Source organism: Ambystoma mexicanum, chromosome 3q (assembly GCF_040938575.1).
Source record: "Ambystoma mexicanum isolate Mex_15411 chromosome 3q, UKY_AmexF1_1, whole genome shotgun sequence".
In the NCBI taxonomy this organism is placed as follows: Eukaryota; Metazoa; Chordata; class Amphibia; order Caudata; family Ambystomatidae; genus Ambystoma; species Ambystoma mexicanum.
Window position 1 is genome coordinate 1,008,820,190 of NC_090926.1, and position 18,924 is coordinate 1,008,839,113.

The following is an 18,924-nucleotide window of genomic DNA, read 5'->3' on the forward strand; positions in this document are numbered from 1 at the left end:
TTTCTACTACATATAAGGCAAATAGTCTTCAAAACAATATTCGAAAAATATATCAAAATATAAGGAATCTCCTGATCAGGGTGAATAAAAATGACCAAATAAGCTAATGACAACAGAAATTTAAAAGGCTACAGAATTATAAAATCGCAAGCACGGGTTGTGTTGAAAACTGAATGTCTTAAGCCAACAACATATTTCCAGTAATGAAGGGGCCTGTGAGTGATATGGAAAGGAAGTTCCAGAAAAAAGGCTCAGCCCCTTTAAAAAGCTTGCCTCTTACTGGGAGTTAACCTTGTGAATCTGACGGGTTAGATCACAGTTATGAAGAGCTCAAGCTTCGACAATAAGGTGCAATATTTTTGCAGGCAGTTTTGTTGGACCAGGTTCAATGATTTGTAGAGCAAACATCCTAACTTGAAAAGAATTCTAGAGTAGAGGTGTAGCCAGCGAAGTGAGACCAGCACCGAAGTAATGCCAAATGCACGAGTCACATTTGCCAAGCAGTACAGATCGCAATGAAGGCCTAAACTCTTGATAGAAACAATGCAGTCTTGTCTGGATTTCCAATGTGTGCTAGAGAATGTGAAGGCCTGAACCATTGGTTGAATTAATTCACTAGAAAGAAAAATCAGTAGTGATTGGATAATATTTAATTTGGAAAGGCGTAAATGCTATCAAGGGAGCCCAAACCTCCCAAGTGGAGTTCAAAGGGTTCTCCCCACAACCCACCCCCTGAGAAAACTGCTTGGTTAAAATTGTGCATCATGAACACTTTTTGTAGAAAATTGGGAAAAAAGACAGTTTGCAATGGGTTTTATAGGGCAACATGTAAAAATCCAATAGATGCAACGGGTTGGCAACACTGCATAGGAGCCCCCCCAACCCCAAATCTTTTTTATGATGCCTTTGCCCACAATGTATGCCAATCTAAAAAACATGTTCATGCAGGCTTTACCAGTACAAATTGACATGCCACAGTAATGTCAAATGTCTGACTGGAGCCACCAGTGTGGGTTTGTACAATGTAAAACACTCATTATGCTGCCTTCACCTTTGATGCACAGCAAAACATTCATTTCTTGCAGGAAAAGCTCCCCGCTCCCCCACACCTCCCTCTACCTTGTCCCACTTCCCCAATCATAGGCTAGATGCCAGGGTCCAGCACACATGCATTTGAATGAAGAATTAAGGATGCTGTGTGAATGCTGTCTCGCATTCAAATGTGCTACGCACCAATACACCATTCATATGCTCTAATTCACGCACCCACTTATAAACACAAACCTTTGCATAAGGGAACACATACATTTTTTTCTAAAAATGGCCTTACCTGCAGCCCACTCCAGATTGCAGTCCTCTCACGCTCTCGATGCATGCAGGGCCCTCCTGCTCCCATGAAGCATACAATAGGAAGTAGAGTGCTTCCTGTATTCTGCATATGTGTAGGGGAGCTGGAGCACGTCCATCAGGCCACCCCTCAGGTCCTGGATGTGCAGTAAGGCCCAAGAGCAACCCCTTGCACATTCAGCCCTGCAGTACCCCAGCCTGCATCCCTAATGGGCCATGCAAGAGTAGGGAAACAAAACACCCACCGCCTTGCATGGCTCATTGGGCATTTGTGCTGTGGTATTGCTGAATCTCTGACATTTCATTTAAAGCCAGCCCAGGAGTGCTCCATCAGCTGCTTGCTGAAGCAAGAAGAGCTCTGTGTTTCCACTGGGCTGGATTGGCTGGTCTAGAATGAGTAGTAGGCCGATGCCCATTATGGGCGAGCCAAACGTGGAGAAAGGGTATGACCAAGTTAATATTGAGCCTCCTGGGCAAAAGAAAACCTAGAGTAAAGCTAGAAACAGATTGGGTGAAGCTCTGAAAGTGCAGAGTGGACGCCAAGACATGGTTGCATACATAGCCTTCCAACAACCAAACAAACAGTCTAAGCTGATCTAAATTTACAAACTAGACGTGGCCATCCAAGAACCAATGAAACTACCAGGTGCCGTACCAAAAATACAGCAAGATATACTGAGCGTCATCTGGGTACTGATGTACGGAGATGCTGTTGTCGGCAATTCAAGGTCTCCCTGTGGCTCCAAGTAGAGGTCGAGGGGCACTGGGGAAAGAATGGATCGCTGGGGCATACCACTTTCTACTGCCAATTGGGTGGGGAAGGGAAGGTGCACCTGGAGGAGTAGATCTGGACAGAAAACGATTTGCCAGATAGAAGAAAAATACTCCAAGCACTCCAAGATAACACTCCCTATGCTCACATATGCTGGAAACAATGGCTAGAATGGCCCCAGGTTCAATCGGGTCACACGTCAGTGAGAGAACAACACACCAACAGCCTCTGCAGCCATGTGTCTGGATGATGCCATCAACAATATGAAGTGTAGATGTTTCAGTACAGTGTCTAATGTGAAAGCCAGACTAAAATGATCTTAGTAGGCTAATACTCTCCAGATGAGCCTGGAATGGGACACCTACGAATTTCTCAATCGGCTATCTAACGAAGGAGAGACTAGTTTGTGGCCTGTAAACTCCTAGAAAGCATTAATCCAGCTGGTGTATTCTGCTTCCGTGAGATGGGAACAGGTGAAGAGAAATTCCAGGCACTTCTCCTTTACAAATAAATAAGGCAAGACAGAGCTGTTCCCTTGAACCCATTTTCATTCTCCACCTGGCCGATAAACAAAAATCAAGGTTCTGATATTTTTAAAATTGACAGTGTATTAGTCTCTGCCCTTTACAGATCCACGAGGGAAGGTCTAAAAGCAACATTTTTCTACAACTGTAACAACAAGTAAGTCATCAGAATGAATACACAGATTATAGTAATAGATCATTTGCTTTATAGGGAAGATCAGGGTCTGGGTATACTTTCAGTAGTTACGCACAGACCTTACTTGTTCTTACTAAAATTAGAGGGGTTAACAATTGTGGTGTATTAAGACTGCATAAAATGAAGAAGGGAGGCACAAGGAAGTGTGGAATGATGTTCTACATACTGTTTTTTAATGGCTTGTCTCATGTTTGTAATTATGCTGCTAATTTATCATACTCTATGTATTCTTGTTATAATGTAAAACACTATTAAAAATAATAAATACAAATACAAGTGATCCTGATAACACTATCCTACAAACTAGGGAAAGTAAATGGCGGAGTGACAAACCAGGGGAAACAGCGACTAGGAGAAACACTGGATGTTTGGCACTGAACCTTAGGAAGGACGAGACACAAATGTTGAAGCGGGACTGCGATGCTGCACAATAGCCAAACAAGCATGGTGGAGAGAAACCACCAGACAGTCTCGCTTGGCGGATCCACTTGAGCATCGCCTGAGAAAGAGAAGGTAGTCGAATGAGAACAGGTAAGACAGAGGCGAGTAGACAGCGGAAAAAGGAGAGATGCTCATAAACAGAAAACGACATGGAGGGGAGGAACCAGCTGAGAGTCCATCTTTAGGAATAACAAGAAAAGGGAAAACATGTGAACAACTGGAGCTGTGCGATTAAGTAATGCGCTCCACCCTGTTACTTAATTATCAAAGTTCCTAGTGCCATTAAATAAACCGAGTGTAACAAGCAGTCCTGCATGCCCATATTTGATGCATCTGTAGAATTGGAGTACGAAAGTAAATATCCAGAGAAATGGGAGGCAGTAAAAGTAAATATCAAGAGAAACGCTGCACAATGGGATTTGTAGTCCCAAAGATCTAAGAGTCATTGAGAAAGTATAACTGAGAGAAAATGTTTAGTGGGAATTGCAGTCCAAATAACAGAGAAACTAGAACCTCCTTATGCTCAGAGTTGAAGACTGCAGCAGCCAATGACAACGTTGTCAACCTGAATACAGCTCAGAGACAGATATCACAGTTCTGGACCACCTGACAACTTATCCCAGGTAGGTAACTAATTTGAACTCTGCCCAGTAATATATTTCATAATTGTATCAAAACAGTCATTCATTTTATTAAACAGGTCACACATTCTACTTCTTTTGGTTGCAAAAACAAAAATACTTCACTCAGTAGCTTCAAAATTTCAGTTATGCATGCATTCACACAAATGGACTGACAAACAAGAGAATTCTAGTTGCAAGCTGAAAACAGCCCTTAAAGCTAGGTTGAAATCCTGCATCCAGGTTTAGCACATTGGATGCCCCATTTTAGTGTACACAGTTCAGGGGCATTATAAACCCTTCAATAGCAGCCTATGTTCTAATCTATGATCCACAAGGGGCAGTCTTACCGCAACTACCATACGACAAGCCAGTAGGACCAATCACATTAATCATATCCATAATAAAGAGGCCTATTAATAATAAAGAGATCCATGAAAATACAGAAAAACTGCTTTTGGGGCACCAAGTTTCCACCATGGAGATTCCTAATATTACTCACTGCATCCCACGGATCTACGTTAAAAGAACACATTCCGAAAAGCTCGATTAACAAAATAGCCAAGCCAACATGTTTGCATTTTGTAACTTCAGCTTTTTGGAATATCTACATTTGTCCCCTGCTTTAGATTTAATGTATGCGGGGGACACCCTAGCAACCCATAATGCCGAATTAGGGGAGGAGGGGACACACCCACTCGACTTGTTTGTTTTGTTTTTTTATCCATGCCCAATGCACCCTAGGCTTTTTTTTTTACACCCTTTTTTTACGACCTTTTCAACCAAAACGCATTCCACAGTTAGTAAGGCACTTACTGCAAGCATTGCGTAGCTCAACAGGCTTGGCTGGCATAATTGGTAAACCAAGCAAAAACCGTTCCATGTCTTCATTCTTTCCTCCCATTGAACTTAACTCTAGTTGGATAACTCGTGCTGTGACTGCAGAAGGAGGGCTTTCTCAACAATCTGGTCGCACGTTCGCTTTTCTCACATGCAGGGACACTTCAATGGCACATGCACAGTAATCCCCTAGACCACCACCAAAGGAGGGATACCCAACACTTACCCGCTGGTACTCAATGGACTCCTGTGTTTCATCCATAATTCGTTCAACATCCTCGATGGACATAGCCTAGAGTTTAAGAAAAACATACACCTTTTTAATTACGGTTTGGTCAGGAAAAGTCTACTAAGCCAGAAAACAAAAGTACAGCTCTCACTTCATGCATCTTTTTCAGGCAATGATTTCCGACTTTTAGCCCCTCGATGACTTTCATTTCAATTTGAGTAAATTCAATGTCTTGAACCTAGAAGGAAAAAAAAAAAAAGTAGAATCAACCAAAATTAAGGCAGAACCAGCATGTGATTTCCCATCCACAAACACTGTGCAATAAACCCACAATGTGGCTGTCTGCAATAAAACAGTGTATGGCTGTCTGCAATAAAACAGTGTATTCAGACTCACATGGCATCCGTAGTTCTAATCATGGCCCTCTCTAAGCATTCAGATTATATAATTGTGTCATTATATCCACTACCAGAAATCCTAGAGAAGCTCTGCACCCCTGACAACTCACTCCTCTAAGCAAAATACACAAGAGAATACAGGATCTACCTAGTATGTCATAGAAATACTTGCAACAGTGACTGGTATGTTTACAGCATGCAGACCAGAAGAACAGAGGGACACGTGGTAGAGCAATGGGTTTAACACTTATGGTTCTGGAATAAGATAACTGAGGGACACAATTTCCTCAGGTTACTCCTGTTGCCGACGCCATTAACGAACTACCTAGAGGAATCCTAGGTTAACCACAGTTCAGCCTTCACCATCAGCCCACTCTCCCGTCCTTATAAGTAAAGGATGCGGGCAAACAGCTATTTATGGACTTGCATCCTTTTTGATGGTTATAAAAGGGACAAAACTTTCAGAAAGTAGTCTTCCAGTCCAAACTCTGTGCTTGGTGGCGGGAGGTTTCCTTGTTTTACAGATAATTTAGTTTGGAGTCAGCTCAGAGGATAATCACCAACAAGGCTGCACCCAATTGCGGAACAGCATACAGAAAACAGGTGGTGAGCTGGATCAGTAAGTCGTTATTCTAACTTACAAAACATTCAATTTTTTTTAGTAACACAGCTACAGGAGCTAATCCTTTTATTCAGAAATGGTCTGCATAGCAAAAACAATTTTTCAAAAAAAGAAGAGAGAAAAATGCAGAGGCTAGGAGCAATCTCTCTGCGAAAGCCCAAAAGCCCTATATGTGCCCTGGTGTGGTAAATGCAAGTGCCACATACAATTACATGTCATTGGGACCGTTATTCCAAATGCACTTTCTGAATCAAGTCTACCTAAAACTAAAGTCAATTTTTAAAAAAAACAGACATAAATTATATAAAGTAACAAACCTACAATTTTGGGTTAAAATGTATGTGACAAAACAATAGTTGAAATAGGTTTTATACATTTAGAACAAATTAGTCACAAAAAAAGTTGCAATCTTTCAAACAAATGGATGTAGTGTTGAGGAAAGGAACAGGAGTATTTGACAACCGATTAAGATGGAATGAACAACTATCTTTGGGAGACAGTTGGTACATGAAATTTGAGAGCCCGAACAGCAGTTCCCCGATATCACTTAAAGTTGTATAGAGTGCCAACTATAAAAGGGAACTGTAGCAAGGTTGCAAACTTAACGCTATAAGACACAATAGGGAGGCTGAAGAATACTAATGCCTTGTCTCCATTAAGGGAGATATCCCCTTAAAAAAAACAGTCCCTCAGTCTGAACTAGAACAAGTAATAATAAATAAGTCTTTCAAAAGGTTTCAAAGATGCAAGAAGTGAACAGAAATTAGAAACGCAATAGTTTTGCAAAGTGAAATAATCTCCAAGAGTTGAATTGACAAGTTAAATCTACTATGTTGTATTTTCCTTGACCATACAGAAAAAGCCTGAACACTTCATAAACTATCAATAGATGAGATCATATCAACTGAGAAATACATATCATAGAAGCCTACATTATGAAAACATTCTGTTGAGAATCTAAAACAAGCACCTAGACCTAAATCTTATATACACAGAGTTAACATGATGTGAAACTTCTATTGGCTGCCACAAAAACGAGCAGGTTTGGCTTGAGTGGTCTAGGGTTAGAAAAGTCACGTGTAGTGAAATATATGCAAATTCAGAGAGCTCAATACCAGATTCTTTAAATGGTTTTAAGCAAAGAATGTAAATTGTAATTTGCGAGCTATATAATTTTCAACAGAATCAAACGGGATCAGAGTGCATTTAGTGTAAGAGAGAGTTTAAACAGCAGTGGGTTTAACAAGCTCTCTGTTGGTAAAAGTAGAATGTTGCAACACAGGAAGGATGCTACTCTGGAATTGAACAATAAGAATGCATAGTGAATAAGATTAGAAGAACCTCTAGATTAATTGGTTATACATTCAACTGGAAGATAAATACACTTGCTTTTTCGCCGATATTTTCCCACAGAGCATACACTATAAAATGGCTAATTTGTTATGCTGCTGAGGTTTGGGTTGTTGGCCCCAGTTCTATAGCCACTTCTCCCAGCAAATACTGCTTACTTAACAGGTAAGCATTAGTTTTCAGATACTGAATATATTAGCAGCTGGAAGGTAATGTGATGACACCGCCCAGTCAATTATGAAGCTTTGGGGGCGTCCTTTACCTCATTGTATTGACTGTGCTCCGAGCCTCTTTTATAAAATGTTAAATAACTTTCAACCTTCACTTTGACAGCATCTAGCAGAAGAGTTTCGCCTTATTAACTACTCATCACGTACGGTAACATTAATGTGTGCTTGTAGGCACCTTTTCTATATTTCCGCACAACTCGATCTGGATCTACGCGATTACTGGCGCCCATTTTTACTGACTCAGAAAATGCTGAATTTGAAAAGGTTGGTCGACTCCGCCCTCACTACTATTTACCTTTGCCTCCTCACACTTATCTGAATTCGTGTCTTCCTAGTCCCCTCGTCTGTCCCCTGCAACGCAAGTCTCCTTCCCCTAATGTGGGTAGGGATTCATCACAAGGAACCTTTTTATTTTTTTTCTTTTTCGTTTTTCTGGTGCTGCACTCTTTCGCATTGGAAGCAGAGGACACCCATGCACCCCCGATCCCATTATACTGAACACGGGGCTAGGAGGACACTCCCGCAAACCACGTTCGGTATAATGGGATTCGACATTTTGGATCATGTCGAAAGTGCAGTAACTGCGCATTCAGCATTTTAATTCGGTATTTTGGAGCAATACCCAAAAAGCTCTCTCTGACAACAAACAAAACACAAGGATGTTAAAAAGTCAGCTACTTGAATCTACCATCAGCCAATGAATCGCAAAGTGGTTGGCGCGTCTGCGTTTAGAGCCAAGTCTTCTCATAAGCCCTGCTAGGGGGGCTAGGATGACAAATGCGTACCATCTGCTCAAGGTTACTGATTTGGTTTTCGGTCTTGTCCAACAACTGCTCCTGGTAACGCTTTTTCTTGATGAGTAACTTGGCTTTCCTGTAATGAGAAAGAATAATGATTTAAGAGAAAAGCAAGCATTTAAAAAACAAAGCATTTCTTTGCTACAAATGGAAGGAACTCTCTCCATTTAACTATTTTGTGCTCAGAAACCTGACTGGAAAACAGAGTGCAGGAAAGTGCACAGGGCTATGACACTCAGCGTAGCATGGGTTTAACAGAAGAAATTCAGTTCAGCTTGTCCTTCCCAGAGAGAAAAAATAGAACAAGGGACTATAAACTAAGATGACCCACCTGTTCTCTCACCCAACCAGTCTAGGAACAGGATTGCTCGAAGATCTCACAGACTTTCTAAATTGCCCTCCTCCTTGACCCCTTTAACGCAGAGCCTGCACCTCACATCCCAGTTATGGCAGTGAGAGCACAGTGGTAAAATGATTTGCCCAGGATAATACACTTTATGTAAGAGCTGAAGACGGGGTTTCAGCCAAGATTGCATTTTAGACATTGGTCCAAACATCTTCTCAATTTTTTCTGATACACAATGGGCCCGATTCATGGAAGTGCTTTATAATGGAGTGAATCCATAGGAAAACGTTCTGTGAATCAGGCCTCATGTATTTCATTTCCTAGAGAGACATAAAAGCATTTAAATGACATTATTAACCAACTTGACAAATTGCTAAATCCTTATCTTAAGCAAGAAAATAAGTACAACGGTAGTATCAGTTTTACCTTCTTTAGTGGAACACTACGAGAATGGAAAGCAATGTTACCCACAAAAATCTCTTTTGGGGTTTTGAACTGTACTTGCAAGACAAACGTACAATAAAAACAAAACTGTTTGACAGTCCTATTTTGACAGAACTGCAACTATTGTGCATGATTTGCAAAAACACGAGATTTACACAAAAAAACAAACTCCTTTTTCGCATATGAAACTAGCAGATATAATGTAAATAAACTAAATAGTTTAAAAAGGGTTTGGGATTATTATGCAATTAATTTTCATTGCCATGGAAGTAGGCACAGGGAGGCCACACTGGTGGTGAGGGGTGCGTTTTTCAGGTTCAAATGCGGCCATTGTGTTATCACCCAAGGTTCACCAGGCAATCCTTGAGGAGTGACGCACTGCTGGGGGTGGCCAGATGCCAGATGAACCTGGCCAAGCAACAATATGCTTTCTCTTTCTCTGTGTGAGCAGGCGGGGCACAGTCAGTGTTTTGTAACGATAGTAACACAAAAGTATAGGACACTCTAGATGTAATACAGCAGGGGAGGAATGGAGTGCCGTTCCGTGTAGATGCGAGCCCCAAACCACCCGCACATTGAGGAAGCTCTCTGTCCCAGACTCCTGCGAGTCTCCTGAATGCTGTGTCTGAGAAACAGCCTCGGGCACAGCGGTCAGTCTGCAGAGAGAGTCCTCAATTAACAGCGCTCGTTGCGGTTAGTCGCTCAGCTACAAGCATAGAGACCGTGCCAGACAGTGTTTGTGCGTGCAGATGAGTTGCGATATGCAACGAGGATGTCCCCTTTACTGCTTCATAATGGGAGACAGTGTACAAATCCAAAGTAAACGGAGTAAGCATGTCTCCCAATATGCAGCAGTAAAGGAAACATACTCTTTTGGGATTTTACCGAAGACTATTTCAGAGAGATTAAGTTTCAATGAAAATATAATAACAAAAAAATACAGATCTTAATTTTATTTGGGGTGACCCTCAAACCCCTTGTTCCATCCGTGTAACCCCACCTCAACCCCATCTACACCCATTTTAACCCCTCACCCCACTCCCCCATATATATTTAATTACAATTTTCGGAATGTTTGGGTATTCTGGTTTTCGGTACAATGACTGGGTACCTCTTTTGGCTCTCACTTGGGCTTCAGACTTACTTTCTCAAGATGAGCTTGTTCAAGCAACACCTGCTCATTCGATCTACTTACTTGGGCTGCGATGATTCAAACACATGCACATTCCGTTTACTTTGGGATCGTGACCTGCATCCATATATGCAGCGGTCCAGGCAACACATAGACACCATTTCTTCAGTAATAATTCTTGCCAAGATGCTTCAGGACTCTTATTCACTGAACATTCACTAATGTACAATTTACTCCTTGGCGAACTCTTCTCCTCTCGTGGTTTTACTCGGTTTTCCCCATATTAGACGCTGCAGTGCCCCACTCTTGCTCTTTGGCCCTGTATGCGCTTGTCTGTCTCGCCCTTTTCCGCTCAGAAAAATGTGGCTCTTAGTCACTGCAGAAAGAATACTTGTCTGAAATACAGTAGACCCTTTTTACCTAGGCTCACTCAACACTTATCTTTTTTGCCCCCCCCCCCTTGCTTTCCAGACTTCGTGTTATGAAAGTCCTTAATGGGGACGACAGCGAGTTTCCTGTCATTTTTACTTTTTCAGTGCTGGGTCACCAACCTCTTTCACAGCTAGAAAACATCTATGGCCTCCCTGGCACGCATCGGCTTAGGTGTCCCAAAAGGAACCGTCCTTGTAGTCCATTTGCCTGAGCAGATCGCCCTGCTCAGCTGCTTGTATTAACTCACTGGGTGGTGGCAGAGCCTGCGCATTTTTAGGAGTCTGCAATCTGTTAAAGCTATTTTGTGATCAAGAAATACAAAAGCTTGGCCGTTGTAGGTCAATATTAAAAAAGGGTCCCGAGTTTAGTAGTCCCTTAAGACTGCACAATAAGAATGCTATCAGCACAGCATTCCTGTCTGGTATTTACTTCTGAATCAACTACATGTGTTTGCCCAGGAAAGTTTGAATGTGGCAATTACTAATGACTGAGTGGGGCCAAATGGTTGGATGATTAATTGTGCCCGACTGCAGGCTGCATGAGCATCAGTAAAAGAATAAGCATGTCTGCACACAACCTTTGTTAAGTGCTAGGCCTCATCCCAAGCAGATGGGAGTACTTGCCCAAGATGAGCAACAGCTCTGCCCCTCTGAAACCTACAATCTTACATTTAACTACACCTGGAACCTGCATACTGCAGACCCCACTCCAGGACCAGAGCAACCAACACTGCTGCTCAATTACATGGACTAATCAGAATAGCAATTGCAGCTGATTAACAGACTTACCATGTATCTGGAATTCTGGCTCCCCTGCAACTCACCAACAGTAGGTAGCGATGAAGACCAAAGACTAAGTCAGCATCATCTTACCTTCATTGGAGCCACTGGGCCTCCATTAACACTCAATCCCTGCTATTGATGTAGCTTTTCAGATCCCCAGAATTAGGTTCCTCTCTTTAGTCCAGAGACCTTGGCAGGGTTTTTTGGGCTGTACTCCCTGGGATAGTGTTTTGACCTTTTAGTAAACTGACCAATTAAAATATATGTTAAAAAGTAAGGTCCGGATTTGCATAAAAATATTATGCAATCCTGTATTTGCTATAAAGAGTGTGTTCAAAATGAGCAAGGTTGAGGGCCTGCATTTTTGACTGACCAACTGTAGCTGGTGTGATGGCGCCCAGCGGACTTGAGAATAAACCTTGCTGGGTGAACAGGTCCCATGTCTGATGAGGCTTTTTACAAGTATGGCTGACCTGGGGCCTACGACACATTTGGCAACCTAGAAGAGACCTGAGCCCCAAAATCTTTCCTGATATGCCATAGTGCAGCAGACTACAGATGGGCGAAGGATTAAGCTGACCTCATTCAAAACAGATGCAACCTTCCTTCTGGGCACTCTGCAGTACAGACGCAGAAGTCTGATTTTTTAGTAAAGTTACTTTAACAAAGAAACAAAAGACTTTAGAAGATGTACATACTGTGTTTTTGCTAGGGGCAACGCAACATTTCCTGGTGTCATTCCAAGACTTCGGATAGGCAGCACCGCAGACACTTAATGTTTTCAGTATTTAGCTTGAACTACAAAGGCTTTAAGAAATATAGTGCGTTGCCATACAGGGATTTAATTACAAGATTGATAGCAGCCTGCTAGAGAGACTGGCAGATACAGATAACTTTTTTTATTTTCTTGCACAGACTTTAAACAAGTCGTTGATGGCCTAGAACTACGACGTTCAACAGAATAAAAGAGGGAGTAGGAGTGTTGACGCAGAACATAGAAATAGCTTGCATTTCCATGTGAAATACAAGAGACAAACAGAAGTTAAGCTAGGTATCTCAGATGTAAGAACAATAGTTGCTTAGTTGCACATTGGTGATGAAGTAGCGTGTAATTATGTAGTGTGTAGATTCTTGAGCATGGTATCATATATGCAGTTTGGCTTAAAATTATCATTTACGTTTTAATTGAGGCTAGTTTCTTTAGGAGACATTTTACAGATGCCAGCAAAACGTAGCAAGCTTGTACAAATTATATGAAAAGTTTGAATTTTTAGGCAGCTGGATTGAGTTTTTTTGCAAGTATGACATAGAAGGAAATCTTGGTATTAATTTTGGCTTGGCAATAATGATAGAAATATGTAGGTAAAGCGTTTTGAATTAAGCAGCCATGCGATGCTGAAATACAATGCGGAGAAAAAAGCAGTTTGCTGTATAGTAGCAGTTATAGTTGATCATATAGACAGAATTTTGAAATAATGGTTTGAGGTGAAAATCATTTATGATGGGAATGACAGAGGGCATGCAAAAACAGTTATAGGTGTATTTAAGTAGAGGATGTTTTATTTCAAGGTATGAGGAAAAGGGGATGAAAAATTCATAATTTGACGAAAAAAGAAAAAATGACTTGCTTTTTTCAATGTGTGATTTAAGGCACATGGAAAAATGCACGTGTAGAAAGTGTGGATTATGAAGTTGATTTTTTTAACTAATATATTGCATGTAGTAGCAAAGTGATTTTGGATTGATATAGGTAGTAGAGAAAACATTAGAATGATGTTGATGGTATATTTTGAACGTTTTTAATACAGAGCTTTAAGTGAGCTTGGGCGGAGTGCCACTGTCATGGAAAAACTAGTCCAGAACTCATTGAACTAACTTATTTTTAAGGGTTTTTATGAGACATGAGTAATAATGATGTTTCAGTAGAGGAGCTCAGTTTTAGTTTCATATAATAAACACAAGTAAAAATTGAGTAGATTTTTAGAAGAAAATATTTTTTGATGTGTTGCAGGTTATGTTGAAGTGGTGTGCTGGGGGAGAACTTGAATGTAATATATGAGATTGTGGGGTGGGTAAGCTATTGGATTTGATTTGGTGGGGGAGGGAGGGTCTATATATGTTTAGGAATATTTTTGTTTTGGCCAAAAGCAATATATGATTAACCATATTTTGAGCACACCATTTTACACTGCATGTGTCCACTTTTTAAAAATTACACAAGGTACTTACCAGGTTTTATTAGTTATTATGGATTTCTCCCAGATACTTTCTTGTTTTAAGATTAGATCATAAGACCTTATATATTAGAACACATCAGCGCACCCCTGCTTTTTTAATTTAATTTTAAGCAGTATAGTATTAGTAATAGATGGGGCATATACTATAAGCATGCATAGGGAATCACAGATAAGAGAGGCAATGGAAAGAAACCATTTTTAAAGTTTAGGCACATTATTGAAAAGTAATTTGGAAAAAGGAAAAGTGCTTTGCTCAATGGTTTTCCAATATATAGTGAATGTGCACAGGGAGGTGCCTTGCACCCTTGTGATAAGCACCATAGAAATTATTGCAACAACTGGAAGGGCTCTAAAGCAGTGTCAGTGCACTACCAAAAGAGTAGATGCACACAGTTTATTTTTCTAGAATTTGTAACAAGAAGAAGACATGGAGGTAAGTCAGCAGAAGGAAATGGCAAAGTGATTGAAGGAGAAACAGGGACATAATGATGAGAAGGGGCACAGGCATGGGAGAGCAATAGTAAGACAGATATTGCAATATAGGCATGGGATGTGCTACAAGTAACTAGACAGTGAGGGCTTAGGTCAGAAGAGTAGCCAAGAATAGAAAGAGGGGGGCACCATCTCCCCCACTGCATAGCACATTCTAAAAAAAAGTGTTCAAGATCACATATGGTGTTAGGCATGCACCGAGAATAAAAATATAATTAGGAATGCAATTTACATAACAAAGAAGGGTAATGTAATAGCAAGTGACACTAGATTAAGCACAGCAAATATTTATGGGGGAACCGCAGAAATTAATATTATAAGCACTTTTGCAGTAGTGCTATTAAATACGCACATGCATTGATGCAAACATTTGTATCTAGAATGGGAAAGTAATAGTTACAAAAGGACACATTCTCATCAGCACCAAGACTGTATATACATTATAGGATATGGGAGCATGATTGTTTTAATAAACATTACAGTTTTTGTAACATTTTAACAGATATATTGAGGAGAGATTTAAGTAAGTAATTAGGGGATAACATGCACTATTTTTAGGGATTGATTATGCAAATACACACAGAGCCACGCTAGTATTTTAAGGCCTTGAAATATAAGTCGCGCCTAGAAACACTTGTGTACAGGCGTGTTATAAATGCCATATCATATATCATAAAGGAGTGTGCCATTGGGCCCAAAAGGATTTTTTTAACGGAGCACACACCCGGATTAGTATGGCTTTCAAGAATAAAGAGTAGGTTAAGATCACTTATAGTGTTTATTTAGATAGATTAATAAACAAAGGCTTGTTTACTGGATGTTTATTTAGAAGTTAAAGATTACAAATAGAAACAAGGAGGATTTGGTATAAGTACTGATCATGTTATGGATCACTACTACGCATGATGATTAGCTTATTAGAAGGCGTGAAGAGAAGTGGAATTTGGAGATATGGAAAAAATCCATTATGCACGAGATTTGGAAAATCATAGGGATAATTAGGTTAGAGTTATTGTCATGATATGGTTATAAAGAGAGGGAGTAACACACATATACACACACACACAATGGTTATAAACAGAGTGAGTAAAACACACACAGAACATTTATACCCCCCCATAATAGTAGATAGTATCACCCCTACATTAAAATGTACCTTAATAAGAGGGGCAATTGAAGGGCATGAAGGCCTTCTTTCAGTTTGTTTGACAGGAGGTTGTGACATAGGAATACGTGTTGGTGAAAAGTCAAGTGAAACAGCATTTCACTTTCAGAATTTGCTACCCAGTGCCAGAGGAAGAGAGGTTGCCTACGACCGACCACCACTGGACACTGACCCTGGAGGAAATTAATAGATCAAAACCTCAGCTCAAACACACATGCATAGTCTCATGAACACACACAATCAACAGACCAGCAAAAGCCCTTGAACAAAATCAATAGATAACACACTCAGCTCCATATAGCTAGACCACCAACACACCCACTCAATCAATCCTGTGAAAGGTGAAAGCACAGAAAATCAACGGCTCACATGCTCAATTCACACAAATATACATTTAGGTAGTAAGAGAACACATTCCACGCCGCAATGAAAACACACACACACAGGCTGCCCTCTCTTTACATAGGTACACTAATTAGAAACATTATGTCCTGCTAAAAAGCAATATAAAGAGAACATAGCTCCTCTGCTGCCCTGACAACGGGCAAAGCCCGCCGCTGGCACGGATTGGCTGTCCAGCCAGGAAGCAATCAGATTGTGGCACAGTAGCTGCAGGCGAAGCCGGCGTGTAGCGAAGGCCGGGAGCTAAGGCCAGCTACTCTCTGCCACTCACTCCCTCAGATCCACCTCAGTTTGCATGTGCTCCGTGTAAGCTACCTACCGCCTTGGGAAGCACTGGCTCTATCAGACACCCCTCACCTGATGAGCTCCGAGCTGCACGTCCACTATCCCCCCCATCCCTGTGACCTATACACATCCCTGCAGGTCATCCCGCCCCCTTTCACGCTAGCTCCTGATGCTCCCGGCATCTACTCCTATGCCCACCTGTGCCAGAAACCTCAGTTTTGGCCTGAGATTTACTAATGCCTCACAGGCCCCAACTCCTCACTCATCCGTTTACCCCGCGCTCCACGCCTCACGCCACTTTGTTAATCCACCACTCAGCTCACTGAAGCACGTAGGCGCTGTTGGTGTGCGTGCACACGTGATCCCTTCCCGCACTGCTGAAGCGATGCCCGTGCCTACAGAAGTCGACTCAAAAACCGCTCAGTCGGCCAGCACTGCATACAATGTCTGCAATACCTGTATACACTACGACAGCCTGCCCCGAGATATTTGTGCTCCACCGACACACGACTTTGAAAGCCTTCATGTCCAGGCTAAATTGCCCCCAAAGCGACCTACGGCCAAAAGGCCGAACGCATTACCTATACCCATACTCAATCATGATGGTAAATTGTTTGATGATATACATGCCTCAGTAATCAAATATGCCACCGAAAAGTCCATTGTTTTACATGCGCCCATTATTAACCATGCATCCGAATTGTCTGCTGAATCGCTTGCGCCCATAGTCACCCATGATGATAATTTATCTGCACAATCACATGTGCCTGTAATGAACTATGCTACCAAAATGTCCAGTGTTTCTCATGCGGCCACTATCAAGAATGATGCGGAATTGTCTGACGAACTACATGCACCTATAATTAACAACACCTCTAACGTGTCCACGATTGCATTTGCCGCTCCCTTTGCCTTGAAAAGGCTGAATCCCAACCCCCACCATCTCAAGCAAGTCGCAAACACCCACCACTCCGCTGTGCTTTTATTAATGCCCGTCTCTCCCGGCAGACACCCTGGACATACACAAACTTATCACCACCCACAATCTGGATCTCCTCATAATCAGCGAAACCTGGCTCCAAGAAGCATCAGGCCCGGCACCATCTCTAGCACTCCATTCAGGCTACACTACTTGCAGGCAGGATCGCCCTCACATGGAAGGGGGTGGGGTCCCCCTCATAGCAAAAAAAGCCATCCCTATTAGAAAGGTGGACAGGACAATCGAAAACAATAGTCACCATTTACTCCTCAAACTGAACCCCTCTCCTAGCTGCACCATCACCCTCCACATTGTATACCACCCCCCTGGACCCATAACAGTCTTCCAGGCTTCGGAGACGCATCTAAAAAAATCCACCAAGGCCATTTTAGAGGACCTCAACCTTGGCCTTAATGACCCAAAAGACTCCTCAGCCAACTCATTCGACAAGTCGTTAGGAACCGTAGGGTTCCAACAAGCTACCACTGACCCCACCCACATCACACCCTTGATTGGATAGTGCACCATAACTGCCCTCCTACTATCAAGAAAAACACACACCTTCCTTGGACTGATCATCATGTCATCCTCTTCGATCTCACCACTGCCAAGACAGCCCATCAGCCAGAGACACTCCTCCCGCCAGCTCTCACCAGGAACGCTCATCAGCTCACTAAAGAAAGGCTACGTAACCTCTTAGTGCCGGCCCTCAGGCCACCCTTCCCTAAAGCCCCAGAAACACTAGCACTAACATACAACATCACCATTGCCCCACTCACCTAAAGGAAAGTTGAACCCACCAAGCACATCAACGTGTGGTTAACCCCCCCAAAGCTCCTCGAGCTTTACTTTACTTTAATATTTATATCGCACAAACAATGGACCCGTAGGCTTAAGGGCACAAAAATAAAAAACTGAAGGAAGCAAGAAAGATAAACATCCTAGCCAAAAAACAGATCTACCGAGATTGTCAAACAAGGCTCACGTAAACAAATTAGTTAAGTTTCTTCCTAAAGAGTTATGTGGACTTTAAGCACCTAAGATCCAAAGGCAGATCATTCCATGCCTTTGGTGCTGTGTTCTGAAAGGCCCCCCTTGAGGCCTTCATGGTCCTATATCTAGGAAGAGCCAGCTGATCAAAGTTGAGGGTTCTCGTACAAATTCTTTCAGAAGATTCTGAAGATAGACCGGCATCTTGCCCTATCAACATTTCTTATTCAGAAATTAACATAAATAAGTTGGAAGGGTACCTACCTTTATATGCTCATACTCAAAATGTTCCAAGGAGCTATAATTATGGGATTGTTTCACTCCAATCAGCAACATACACCGCTTTTTTAATGGAGCTACGAACCAAAAAAATGGATGCACTCTCCACCTGGAAAGCCAATCACTGCGACTCCACTAAATGAGAGTTCAGCAAAATCACTAAAGAATACCAACTAGTTATTATCAAAGCTAAGGCCACCTCCTTCAATACCAGAATATCAGACACCAAGGAGATCTTCTACATTTTTAGGGGACTAGAATCACCCACTCACCCGCCACAAGCCATCACAAAAGATGAAGCCTGGTCTAATAGCATCCAATCGGCAATGCTCAACTCTACACAGCAAAATCCAAGCTAACCAACAGTAATTGAACAACCAAGTGCTAAACTTCCTAGGAGTGAGATTTTATTCAATAGGGCATTTTCGATATTCATACACCAAAATTTGTCCTTCAGACATTCGTCTGTCTGTGGAATGGGCGATTCCATTTCCTTTAGGATGGTGAACAGTTCCTTGGTGTTTGAGCTTGCTTTAGTAATCCTCTAATTGTATGATTCTTGTTTAGAGTGTATTTCTTTCTTGTAATAGGTG

General features: G+C 41.7%; 1 protein-coding gene across 1 annotated transcript in view; it reads right to left on the minus strand.

Moving 5' to 3' along the window:
* CHMP6 (charged multivesicular body protein 6) overlaps positions 1-18,924 on the minus strand; it is a 262,530-nt gene that overhangs the window by 161,429 nt on the left and 82,177 nt on the right. Inside the window, exons 3-5 of the mRNA XM_069655180.1 lie at positions 8,355-8,442; positions 5,121-5,207; positions 4,967-5,032 (exon numbers count right to left, since the gene is read on the minus strand). Of these exons, the coding sequence (XP_069511281.1) occupies positions 4,967-5,032; positions 5,121-5,207; positions 8,355-8,442 (241 nt within the window). The remainder of the gene's footprint in view (positions 1-4,966; positions 5,033-5,120; positions 5,208-8,354; positions 8,443-18,924) is intronic.